Source organism: Rousettus aegyptiacus, unplaced genomic scaffold, assembly GCF_014176215.1.
Source record: "Rousettus aegyptiacus isolate mRouAeg1 unplaced genomic scaffold, mRouAeg1.p scaffold_m13_p_3, whole genome shotgun sequence".
Classification (NCBI taxonomy): Eukaryota; Metazoa; Chordata; class Mammalia; order Chiroptera; family Pteropodidae; genus Rousettus; species Rousettus aegyptiacus.
The window spans coordinates 42,673,196-42,686,544 of NW_023416306.1; the positions used below are offsets into that span (position 1 = coordinate 42,673,196).

At 35.9% G+C, this 13,349-nt stretch overlaps 1 protein-coding gene across 3 annotated transcripts in view; it reads right to left on the minus strand.

Moving 5' to 3' along the window:
- TMC1 (transmembrane channel like 1) overlaps positions 1–13,349 on the minus strand; it is a 202,054-nt gene that overhangs the window by 28,252 nt on the left and 160,453 nt on the right. For all 3 annotated transcript variants that reach the window (XM_036239376.1, XM_036239377.1, XM_036239375.1), the window contains 4 exons: positions 8,219–8,363; positions 7,465–7,659; positions 4,721–4,900; positions 4,441–4,602 (listed from right to left, as the gene is read on the minus strand). In XM_036239376.1, coding sequence (XP_036095269.1) covers positions 4,441–4,602; positions 4,721–4,900; positions 7,465–7,659; positions 8,219–8,363 — 682 coding nt within the window. The remainder of the gene's footprint in view (positions 1–4,440; positions 4,603–4,720; positions 4,901–7,464; positions 7,660–8,218; positions 8,364–13,349) is intronic.

Here is a 13,349-nt window from a genome sequence, read left to right on the forward strand (position 1 = left end):
GGAAGTATTGATTCATCAGTTCCCATTCCCATTAGTCTAGCATGGCACTGTGTGGTATTAATGACCAACTTGATGACATAGAGAAGCTATGGGATAAAAGTAAGAATATAAGTACAGTTCAGTTGAGACACTGTCGAGTAATAGCTGCATGACACTTGTTTGCTGCAGAGTAAAAAGGTGGGCCAAGACAGTGTGAAGTTTCTATATAATCTGAAACCTTTCTAACTCTCTGTATTCTTCTTGCATTTCTCTTTCCTCTGTCTTCTCCACTCCAGTTCCACTGGCTTTCTTTTAGACCTCAACCTCCATACTTCTTCGGGCCACGGGACCTTGGCATGTGGTCTTCACTCTATTCGATCACACTAACTTCATGACTCGGATTGTGCGAATAGCCATATATATCAGCACAACCCCACCATTTAGGGGAGCCTCTCTCACCTTCTGATAAAGGAAAACTTCCCTATAAGTTCTCAGATTCCATGCATTTTATTCTTATAGTGCTTTGTTGCCATTACAAATTTGCAGTTTTGCATATTTATTTAATTAGAGGCTTTGTTCTCCCCCAAATATTATAATTTTCACAAGGACAGAGAACTGGTCCACCTATACTCCCCTCTGTACCTCTAGTATCTAGCACTGAGCATGCACTCAATTAATATAGGATGAATGACTGTGTGATAGTAAGTTCTTTGTGGCCATAACTTTTCTCTTCCTTACTCTTATTCTCCTTTAATTTCCCAGGCAATTTGAGCTCAGATTCTAATAACTGGCATCCATTAGAGGTAGGCTATGAAGGATATTTTTAGGTTTTCACTGTCAGGTCAGAAAGATTTCCTCAGATAAAACTTCAGAGCGTTTTTGAAGTCTTCCCAATTCTCCTAAGCTTCTTCATCTCAATGGCTGAAATTTTATTTCTCCTAAGCAGTGTCTTAACTTACACAGACAATAGCAGAAGAAGATTTAAACATTATATTACAATGTTAAAGTAGTCACATAGGATAGAAGGAACACACTAATTTATAAGAAAGAAAATCCCCAAAATGGTGGCCCAGCTTATCTCGGGGACATCATCCAATCCCAGAGCCAGCATCCTATTCAGGATGGGAGCGTGGTCCCCACACAGGTTCCTGTTGAGCACTGAGCTCCTTGCCTAACGACTTCACACTCATGACATTTAGTTAAAATGACTGGCAGCTTTGATCAGTAAACCTAAGAGCATCGTTTGCAGGGGACACCACAAAGGGCCTCAGGCTGTAGATATTCCATGGCAGGAGTTTGAAGAGTATGTGTTGATGCTAACCATGTTTCAGCACTGTGGACAAGGACACAAACTCTAACTAGACTCCATAGGTTAAATATGGGCTCCTGTCATTGACTTCTTTTGAGGTCTTGAGCAAATTGTTTTACCTTTCTAAGTCATGGTCTCCTCATCTATAAAATGGGGATAATAATATAACTTGTCTCAGAGGGTAATTTAAAATTCAAAGAGGTAGTTCTTGGCACACTAGAGGCGTTCAATAAATTGTTGTTTATCTTTGGCTGTTGGCTGCTTTTTCTCCTTCTCTGAAATGCAGACCTCAGTATATAGCTCCAAATAGCTGTCTCCCAAGAATGGCTCTGCTGCCTATCTATCACATACCATAGGAGAGGAGACTAAACGACTACATTTTGAGATTCCCTGGAATGATAAAGGAGCCACCAAATTATCTTGTATTCAAATTCAAAGGAAGCTTTGAGTCCCACTATATATCCTTGAGGAAAAACAAAGCAGAGGACATCTATGGAGGAGAAGAGGGAACATCTGGAATATTCTCACAGAACAATGAATGAGCCTTTGGGGGCATGTCTGCAACATTACATGCACAAGAGTTGCCTTTACTAATTCTTCTAGTCATTTTTTCTTTAAGTGGCTAAAAGAAATGTTTCCAGGTGCATGGATATAAATATTGATCTCTTGGTGGCCAGAATGTCCCAGCACTCAGGGTTTTTGTGTCTCCTGTGTTCTCTTTGTCCCCATGGATTCTACTTCCTTCATCAATATTCCATTTAAAACCACAACCCCTTCCCTACTGGTGTCTCCTGCAGACTGTCCAAGTGCTGAATGCTACTGTAATGAAAGAAGGGTAAAAGCAAAGGGGAAATACTTCAAAGTGCAGTAAGGCAAGATGATGAAGCAAGGAACAGCACTACTCATAGGGTTTTTTGTTTGTTTGTTTGTTTGTTTGTTTGTTTTAAGGACAAGTCAAGCAGCATGGTCCAGAGGCTCCCAAAAAGAATAATTAAATAAACACTTTTTCCTATTTTAAAATTCAGTATGTGTAGGAATATCACAGATGCTTCTGCATAGTCAGAAACATAAGTATTCTCCTAGATTACATTGGCATTCATGTCTAATTAATCATCGCCTCCTCTCCAGAAGTGAACAGCTCCAATCTTATTCTTTACACTGAGTCCTACTGATCCAGTTTAATAGGTATTTGCCTACTAAGGGTAGGTTTCTCGGCCCTGTGCCAGTCTGCATTCTAGGATGTACAGAAGAGAACATTTCAAATTCTTTGAGTTTGTGAAAACTACATTTCTTATTTTTTTCATTTCTTTCAACTTCTGCCAAAGATTTAGGGAGCTGCTGAGATGTGATGCAATAAACTCATGTTAAGCACTGTAACCAGGAGCCTTGAAATGGAAACCCGGGTTTCCATTTCAAGGAGCCTTGAAATGGAAACCCGTGTATTCCTGTGTATTTGTTTCCTGTTACCACAAACCCAGTGGCTTAAAATAACACAAATTTATTTATTTATTTTTTACAATTCTGGAGGTCTTAAGTTGAAAACAAAGGTACAGGCATCAGGGAGGAATCTGCTCCCTTGTTTATTCCAGCTTTTAAAGGCCAACTGCATTCCTAGGCTCATGGCCCTCCTCCTCCATCTTTAAAGCACATTACTCCAACCTCTGGTTCCACTGTCACATCTGGCTTTTCCGACATTGACTCTTTTGTCCCCCCTTGTTATTTCATTAGGCCAACCCATATAATCCAAGATGATTTTCCTGTTGCAAGACCTTTTGCTTAATCACATCAGCAAAGTCCTTTTTACCATATAGGGTAACATATTAAAAGGTTCCAGAAATTAGGACGTGGATATCTTTGAGGGGCCATTATTCTGTCTTCCACATTGTAGGTCTCAGTACTTCTCTACTAAATATAAGCAGCTTTCACTTCATTTCTTTTCACTTAATAGTTCATACATGACATGTCCCTATAAACACATATGAAATGTGCATGTCTGAAAATTTAGTATTTAATAACATATAATTGAAAAGAAAGGGATTTATCAGATCCCTGAAAGCTTAAAAAATAAAATAAAATCCTTAACTATACCATAGTTTTTGGACTCAGTCATCAACATTATATTCTAGCATTATATACATTTTCCATATTTTTTCCACAATTAAAATCACAGTTGATTGATTGGGTTACGTCCACTGAGCATCTGATTAAAGCTGAGAACATAGAATAACATCCATATTTTAAAAAAATTATATTAGTTTTATAAGACTAATTCTAACTTTGAATTTTCCTTTTATTTCACAAAAATAAATACACAATAAATATTATTTAAATAATTTCACAATGACCACATTACTGCTGAAACTGAATTGTTGTCTAACAGAAGCACTACCACATATTTTAAAATGTTTGTTCATCCATAATGAACCAAAGTTTAAAATCAGTTTATAAAATGCACATTAGAAGTGTCAATTCTAACGAGATAAAATTAAAGCCTTTTTAAAATATGAAATGGGGCTCCATATAAAAATAAGAGACCCAAAGTAGAATTTTTTTCCTCTTTGGTTTTGCTTCCCTTATTGGACAGAAAGTCATATGAAACACTCTTTATTTTCTCTAATAAAATACCACTAGTTTTGGACTGTGGTCATGTACACAGTCATTATGAAAACAACTAACCTAAAATTTCCTTTAATGCTTAAGAGATGATTATTTGACAAAAACTGACATTACTGAACTTACTATTAGTGTGTTCTCCCAAAGAACCCTTTTTTTTTTTTTTGCAAACATGTAACACTAAATAGAGTTCAATTTAAATACTCTCTTTGGTCTGTATCTAAATCTAGGTGCTTTATAAAAATGCAAGTAGGTAGTAAAGATCTCACGCCATTTGGAAAAATTCTTCCTTTATGCACAATGTGAAAGGGATGTAAGGGTAGAACTTGCCTCAATGGATATGTATGAAGACTCCATGAGATAATATATATAAATATTATATATATATATAAATTTACAGCTAGCACATGGTAAACAATAAATCTTAGCTATTTTTTGTATTAATAAGCAATAAAGAAAGGTCATACTTATGGAAGAAATATTGATTCTGATCTTTTTTTAATCCATCAATTGTCATGCACTTCTATTTGTGATATTACCTGTCCCACCATTGTTTCCCAGCAGGGTCCTCGAGGTACATCTGCAGGGTGCACAAAAAAGGGCGGCCCAGTACTATTTCCAGTAAGCGATGCATTATACGCCTTGATCATGTTGGCTTCCCATATGGTAATATTGGCCTTTACTAGCTTCTCCTCTTCAATCTAGAAAGCAAAGTGATGGGGGAAAAAACAAAGGTGAAATAGACTGCCTTTCTGTCAATCTGAGATTGGGAATGCTGTAACATTCTGATGGCAAGAACAATCCAGACACACGATTTACCTTGTTGTTAATCTCATCCATCAAGGCAAGAATAAATACATACAAGTTGCCTAAAAGAAGGGCAAAAATGCGTCCCAGCAGCCATTTCAGAGCAATGAGGGGATGGTAGTCTTCCAATTCAGCAAATAAGTCAAACAGTGTTGGACAGAACATCCCCAGGAGAGACATGACCATGTTCATCTATGAGGAGACACAAGGGATGAACTAGGTTAATAGTGTTCAGAAATTATTATTGCTTTCTGCCAGAATTTTGTAAGATCCCAGCTTGATTCCTTTGATCTTTTATAAGACTAAAGAAGATTATCTCATGCATTTTAAAAATGCAATCTTAATAAAACATCAAAGACAATCTTCAACATTCTCAAAGCGTGCTGGTGTATGAACTTATGTATATGCCAGTAATAACAGTGTTTCCTGGTATAATGAGGGATGCAATTTACATCCTTCTCTATCCAAAGAACATGATTGTTCTACATGCTAACTGATTCTAATTCTGAAATGGCGATGCACTTCATAACAATATTTCCAAAGGAAATGAAAAATGATCTGCTTGAGAAATGAGGTACAAACTGAAAATACTAATTTGACTATCATCAGCATATAGGCTAGTTTAATCAGTTAGAATGAATAAATTCCTTGAGGGAGGCTCAAGACTAAATACTGAATTCTGGGAAATACAAACTGTTTGGAGCAAAATAATAATAATAAAAAAAAAGGAATAGGTTTTATCAAAGAAAACAGAATATTCAGAAAAATAAAAGGAGAACACATAGCAGTCTGTGTGTGTGTGTGTGTGTGTGTGTGTGTGTGTGTGTGAGAGAGAGAGAGAGAGAGAGAGAGAGAGAGAGAGAGAGAGAGAGAGAGAAACAAGTCAGTAACCAGTCAGTAACATGTAGTCTTTCTCTCCTGACTGATTGACACCCTTATGATTATATTATTAGACTAAGTTAAGTCAAAGTAAAGAATCTAGAGCATGTACTACTTTTATGACAAGAAAAAAGCCTTCTTTAAATGAAAAAAAAAAATTCAGTAACTTTAACAACTGTCTTTCCTAATTCCCGGCTCAAGCTGTCACCACTAAACATCTCCTTCTTTCCATCCCCCAGCCCCACTCCCATGGATTCTGTGTTTTGGATGATTAGAAGTACTATACCATATTTAGAAAATAATTGTCGATATGTTTTTTTAATTAAGAACATTACATAAGCATAAACAACAGGAGCTAAAAATCAGCATAATAATATAGAACCAGCTTGCTTTAATTTCAGCCTAAAGTAAAAACTTGGCAGATCCTGTGAAATCCTATATAAGGTAAATTTAAATTCTGTTTCATCAAATTTGTAAAATTATATATGAATCCCCATTATTAGCTTTGTTGACTCCTAAGACTCAAGGGTCCCCTAAAATGGGTATTAAACAGGTTCTTACAAAAAGTGGCCCTTATAATTACAGTTAACTACCCATTTTTTACTATGGTTCCTTATACAAAAAATACAATCAGTATGAACCATGGACCAAAGTGGTATAATTATTTTGTCTATAAATACTATTACGACTATAAGAAAGAATTCTGACAGCAAACTTATTCAATGCTTTGAGGTTTGCTTGTTTAAAATAAATAAAATCTCTCTACCTAATGGCTCTCTGCTTTACAGGTTTCCATGAAATGCCTGTGTTGATATAGTCTCTTGAACTTAAGGTCTTCCATTTACAGTGTTACCACTCCTGAAATACCTGGAATGTTTTTGTTTGAAGCCTTTTATTGTAAGTAAGTTAGACTATCTTCTGTCCAAGAATTTTCTAGGAAATTCTATGCTCATGAAGACTTAATCTTTTTGGTCTACAAGGCTCTGCAGAAATTTCAGTGTGGGAAGTGTATACTTCCCACAGACTATATCTACGCATACTTTGAAAATGTTCAAATTCAAAATGATGCCACCTTGTATGTTGGATCATTTTTTTTTAAGGGAACAGACCTTAGCAACAACACATAATCAATGATTTCCGGATTCTAAATATCTATTTCTGACCTCCCCTCTCTGACCTGGTAAACAGGCAGACACTTTGAAGACAAATATCAATCATAATATTTAATTTCTGGCAAAGGGCTGGCTTTCCTCATTTAAATAGAATTTGGAGGGGGAGGAAATAAGGCAGAGGAGGAGAAAATGGATTATTGGCAGTTAAGTTGCTAGTGAAAAACAGCGAGAAACCCAAGCTTGCCCAAAGTGGAGGAGGCAATTTGAATGTGTTGGTGAGACAAACACAAGAAGCAAGGGCTTTATCATTGCCGATTCAAAGAATTCAGGCAACAATTGGATCTTTCAATGATAGAAGCAGGATTTACAGAGAAAGTAAAATAAGGTCACGAAAAGAGTGTGGGGTTTGAAATCAAGATTTCTAGGTTTCAACTCTCAAGCTTCTCGATGGTTTTGTGACTACGAACACCTCACCTAGTTTCCTGAGATTCATTATCCCCATCTGTATGGGTGGGAATATTTATACGCTAATATCTCTACTAACTCTAACTTTCCAGAACATCCTAAAATGAAAAACAGACAGAGACAGATTTGGAAATTTGGCTGGAATAGAGAGGAAAATGTGGGACAGGGTTGGTTAACCCACAGGGCAGGATGGAGGGCACAGGTAAGGAGAAGCTTTATTTAATATTTCACTATAGAAGCATAACCCATAAAATTTCAAAATTCAGGTTCTAAACACATAAAAAGCATACAGAGACGAACTTCATTTTTTTCCCACCACCCAAGGGTGTCAGGATCTTGCTGAGCAAATTCCTGGGATCGCTTCACAGCCCAAAAGATGAGGTATCCACTCCCGGCAAGTGTTAGAAACACGAAGAAGTTAGCAAGAAACCTCAGGAATCTGATTAAGTGGATGTTTTCTTCTACTTGGGCTGCTCTTTCTTCTATTATAGCCTCCTGTACCAAGGCAAAACAGAGAAAAAAGAGAAATATTTAAGCAATAAAAGTATCATGAACTCGGCAATTAATTTTGCAAACATCAGATGTAAGGAATGAAAATGTAAACTAAATCTGGATTCCATAAACCAGTGAATATTGCCAGGAAGCGAGAACAAGTGAAAGAAGGAAAAGTTCTTACAAACTCTGATTCAATATCAGTACAGGTTTTTTGTTTGTTTGTTTTAAAGCTACACCATAATAGTTTAAAGTCATTTTCAATATTGAGCTAATATTCCTGTAAATAGTGAGCATCGTTCTGTTATGTAAAATATCTGATTCTGATTACTAATGGTCTCCTGTTTCAAGACAATAGTATTATTATATTACCAAATTTGGAGAAGAAATAATGCTGCCATGGGTCAGATATTTCCAGTTATAATCGGAACCCTGCCCAGATCTTGGTAGGCAGATGATGAGTTAATCTTTCTTTTAATTGTCAAGATACTTCATTAGCTAGAACATATGGAATGGCTCCAACTTTACTCTTAGAAAAGACTCTTGGAGTTGGCATCTTTACCTTAAAGTTCATTGTGATAGAATTGAATTTATTGTCTGCTGTTTCAGGATTGCCAATCAAGTAGTCCCAGCTAGTGAACACCTTCCAGCTGAAGTTGAAAGTGTTGTCATCACCACCACCATCATCGCCAATATTTTTGGTCATCCTGTAAAAACAGGAAGTTTAATCCAGCAACGAGAAAGAAAGAAGGAAGGAAAGAAGGAAGGAAGGAAGGAAGGAAGGAAGGAAGGAAGGAAGGAAGGAAGGAAGGAAGGAAGGAAGGAGAGAGAGAGAGAGAGAGAGAGAGAAGGAGGGAGGGAGGGAGGGAGGGAGGGAGGGAGGGAGGGAGGAAGGAAGGAAGGAAGGAAGGAAGGAAGGAAGGAAGGAAGGAAGGAAGGAAGGAAGGGCAAGGGTAGGGGGTACCTAAACATAATCATAGGTAAATTGGAGAAGCAATATTTAAAAATGTATTTTCAAACAAGTCAGTTTTAATAACCAGAAAATAGAAGTTTATATTTAAATTTTGTTTTGGTTTTAGTTTTTTAAACTGTGCATTCTCTAGGCTTTCAAGATGAATACACCACTAAGCATTAATGATTTTAAGAATTAAAAAGGTTATATAAAAACATATATTTTTTATTTGTTTTCCTAAACTCTTTTCTTGGCCTCGTATACCTGGTTTTAAACTTTTGTGGGATGAGGATTTCTTTAGAAATATGAAGAAAACCATTCCTTACCCCCCCACCCCCCAACCAGGAAATAAAATTATGGATAGACTCTGTAACTGTTCTGCAGACCCCGTGACACCTAAGGGTGGACTAACTCAGGTAAGGTGAGGAAACTCCTGCATGTATTTCAATTCCTCCTGAAATCTTCTCTCAAAGAGTGATTACATGGAGTGCATAAAATTTCTTCATGCTCTACAACTCTTGACAAAAAAAAAAAGCAGTATTTTTATATAACCATATTGCCTAGTAGTTACATATATTCTTATCAGTGACTTAATTTTTTTTTTTTTTTTTTTTTGCTTGGAGAGTTTAAAATACATTTACTTACATGTTTATATCAGTAGTTAGAGATCTATTTTCTACTCCATTTCCTTTACCCACTTATCACTGTAAATAGCAAAATTAAAATTTCATACGATACATATTATAAATTGGTCCAATAGATTTTAGTTTTTAAAATATTATAGTGACATGGATCAAAAAAATAAAAGAGCACACTGACATAAAGCTGACATCATAGGTTGGCAGGCATCTCCAAGATCATCTGAATTCCTCCACTGTCCCTACTCCTTATGGAAGTCTATGTATTTTAAATGGGTTAGCATGTTATGAAAAATAACCAAATATAATTATTCTTTATACCAGACTACCACTTTATCCTTTGCAAATGGTCTTTATGTATATCATTATATTTGTCCTTTTCAAAAACTTAGCAAGAGGTAAGAGTATATTAAATAGCATTCTCTTACAGATAGGAAAGTTGAGGGTTAAAATTCTAAAGTGGTGTGTTGTACATTACCTAGCAATAAACCACAGAGGTAGGTCAAACTTAGGTTTCTACTTCACTCTAGTGCCCAAGCTAGAATACTATGAAATATGTTAAACCATATAAAGTGCCTTTTCTGAAGTAAAAAAGAGTTGAAATCAAACATTTTCTATGGTTTAACCTAGGAAAAAATTATTTATTTGATTAAAATACCATCATCCCTTTTGTCACTGAGCAAAGGGGCAGACCTTAAGTAAAAAATGAAAACTTGTCAGATATGTTTGTAATAAAACTTTATTACTGGAAAATTTTTGTAGGCAGCCTCCCAGAGAAAAGAATTCAAGCTGGACATGAAAACTGGAGACATCTGGCATGTGGGAATTGGCAAGAGAGAGAGTAGGGTTCTGATAGGAATAAAGAAGGATATCAAAGACAAACTGCTCACAACACATTTTTGCTGAAAGATAGCCCTACTAGCTCTAAAATGTTCCATGTATAGCTCTATCCCTTGTCTACAGAGGAAAACAATGTATGTCTTTAGGAATATTTCTTTGTCTATTTTAAGGGGGCTATAGTTTTGAACTACAATATCTATAAAGTAATCACTAAGTGTCATTTGTATTATTTGCTTGGCCAGGAGGTTGTAGAAAGGAATTGTTCTGTTTATAACTTTGCCTAGGATTTTATACTGAATTTCTTGCCTTGGACCCACAAGTTTACATCTCTATTTATGCATTGAGGTAATTTGGTCATTTCGTGGATACATGTGGAGGTTCTTAATATATCAAATACATGCTTTCATAAATCCTAAACAACAGAATCTCTAAAATGTATCCTCTCCTAAAATGAAAGTCAGGAAGAGGAAGAGGATTGAGAGGAAGGTAGAAAGTGATCCTCTAGATACTCACAGGATAAGACCACCGCACAAGGAAAAGAAAAATATAGCAAGGACTATCCTAAATCACATCTACAACATGCTTGAGAAGGAAGAAACTGCAGCAAGTATTTGACTGTAAAAGATAACATGAAAATACAAAGCCAATATATTGGCCATAACCACTGGTTGCTTTTTACTTTACAGTCTGTTCCCAATTGAGCACCACAAAGGTGGGAACATTTTTTTGTTCACCATTAACCTCAGACTCTAGATAGCCCCTCCCCAGATTGCCTATCATAACTGCTCAACAAATAATTATTAAATGATCGAATACATGAGTTGTGATTTTGGAAGCAAACTGAGCATGTGAAAGAGCCTCATCAAATACATATGGCCTAAAAAGCTTACACATGGTACAACACATATCATATGCTTGTTATGCTATGGCTGTTCAGTTTTTTTCTTGTCATCATGGTAGGTTTTGACAATATTATCTCACTTTATCAATGATTGTCATTCATTCCAGAGCAGCACTATCCTTAGTCCATGCTTGCAAAAAGTATATTTTTCATGTTGAATTTCATAATCTTAAATGCAGTTCATTAAGCAGTAATATGACATGGAACATTAGGCTTTTAAATTTCTCACACCTCACCACTTTTCTGTTTGAAGCAGAAAAGCCTGGCATTTCTGAAACAAGGTCAACCATCATTTGAGAAAGAATAGACGATCATATACTTTATGGGATTTGCCAGGACTTCCTGCTCTGTAGGCCAGCCCCACTTACCCTCTATAGCCTGCTGTAGGGTCTGAAACCTATCAATAGAGATTTCAACATTGGTATCTCCAGTGAAAACATCTCTGAGAAGTAACTTTAGACTGGAGTCTATGAAAAGTTCTAATTTCTTTTCTCTGAGACTAAGAGAGATTCCTGCAGAAAAAAAAAAAAAAAAAAAAAAAAAAGCTTTAATTGGGAAGAGGAAGAAGATATAATTTTAAAGCTAAGATCCTATGGAAGGAAGTCAAGAAACATAGAAGACTTTTAGTTAGAATATCAAGAAAATAATAGCTGTCTGAATAGCAGGTATGAAAGGATTGAAAGGAAAGTGGACAGAGGCACAGAACATCTAGGTAGAAGAGAGAAAATAAATTTCCACTTACTTAGAAATGTGTGAGGTTGGCCATGATTTTAACATTATCTTGTCTTGTAAGACGAAAACATAGTTCTGATAAGTTTATTTTTTTCCCCAAAACTTATAATGACATGAGTTATGTCATCAAGTTCAGATAACTTCAAAGGAATTTGGCAACAAGCAAGGAACAATTTTAATATAAAAAAGCAACTCAGGTCAAGGCAGAGGCAGGTCCTTGACTTTATTGCTATAGATGTATCTTCATTGGAGACTAGAGGAAAAGTGCTGAAATTAAGAGAATGGTGTTTAAGGCTCAGTTCTAGAATTTACTAGCTATTTGAGCTTAATCGAATCATCAGACTCTACTGAACCTTAACTTCTTAATCTATCTAGTAAGAATAAATAATACCTGCTCGATCAAGTATAAAAGATTGATGGAGGAACAAATCAGCCTGTGTAATAGAATACAAAGAACTGGTATGGTGTACTCGGTAGAAAATACCTTTTGAACTAGAAAAATCAAGGTTCAAATGGCTCTGGGCAGGTTATTTAGTATCAGTAATATTATTATCTGTAAAATGATAAAACTAGTACATACTTTGCAATGTTTAAGAGTTAATAGAAGAATATATTCTCATTTTTTCAAATTGAAAAATATTTATATGCATGCATTGAGGCTAGTTTATGGAATATATTTGTTTAAGATATATATGTGTGTGTGTGTATATATATACATATATATGTGTGTGTATATATATATATATATATATACACACACATATATATATATAGTAGTCTATGTAGACAAAATTTTTAACACCATTTGAGGCTTATACATGGCACATTATTTAGGTATTCGGTGATATTCTTGTTAGCCTAGTCTGTGAGTATTATTATGGCCAGACTCATAAATAGAAAACCCAGAACAGGGAAGTCTTAGAAAAGCCTTTTGGGATAAAATAGCAAAAGGTTTCTCATTAAGGAATGCCTGCCCTAAATGACTCAGTTGTTTCCAGTAGCCTGCTGCTCTGAAATATGCAAAATGTTTAACTTTTAATAAGAATAATTAGATCTTGAAATTTAAACACCTTTACTTTGGGAGACAAAACTTTAAACTGATGAGGACAGCCAGCATATGAAAGAGTTGATGGTCTTCATGCTATGTAACTTTACGTTATACTGTTGTTAATTTGCTTTTAATATGTATGTAACTTTTTACTATTAAGTTCTCTAAGGTTCTCTGTGGTTAGTAATGTACACTGCCCTAGACAGAAGGAAGGAAAGAAGGAAGGAAGGAAGGAAGGAAGGAAGGAAGGAAGGAAGGAAGGGAGGGAGGGAGGGAGGGAGGGAGGGAGGGAGGGAGGGAGGGAGGGAGGGAGAGAGGGAGGGAAGGAAAAGCCTAAAATCAGGTGATCAACCATCTTGGTTTGCCAGGGACTGTATGGGTCTCCAGGACACAAGGCTTTCAGCACTAAAACCAGGAGAGTCCTGGGTCAACAAAGTTAGTAACCCTACTTTAAAACCTCAGAGTACTTTTTGAGTTTCTAGTTCATACTACATTCCAATTTCCCTATTAGGCAATTAAAAATAGATATTTGCCACCATTTCATAGATGAAGATGCTGAGACAAATGGTATGGGCAAGATGA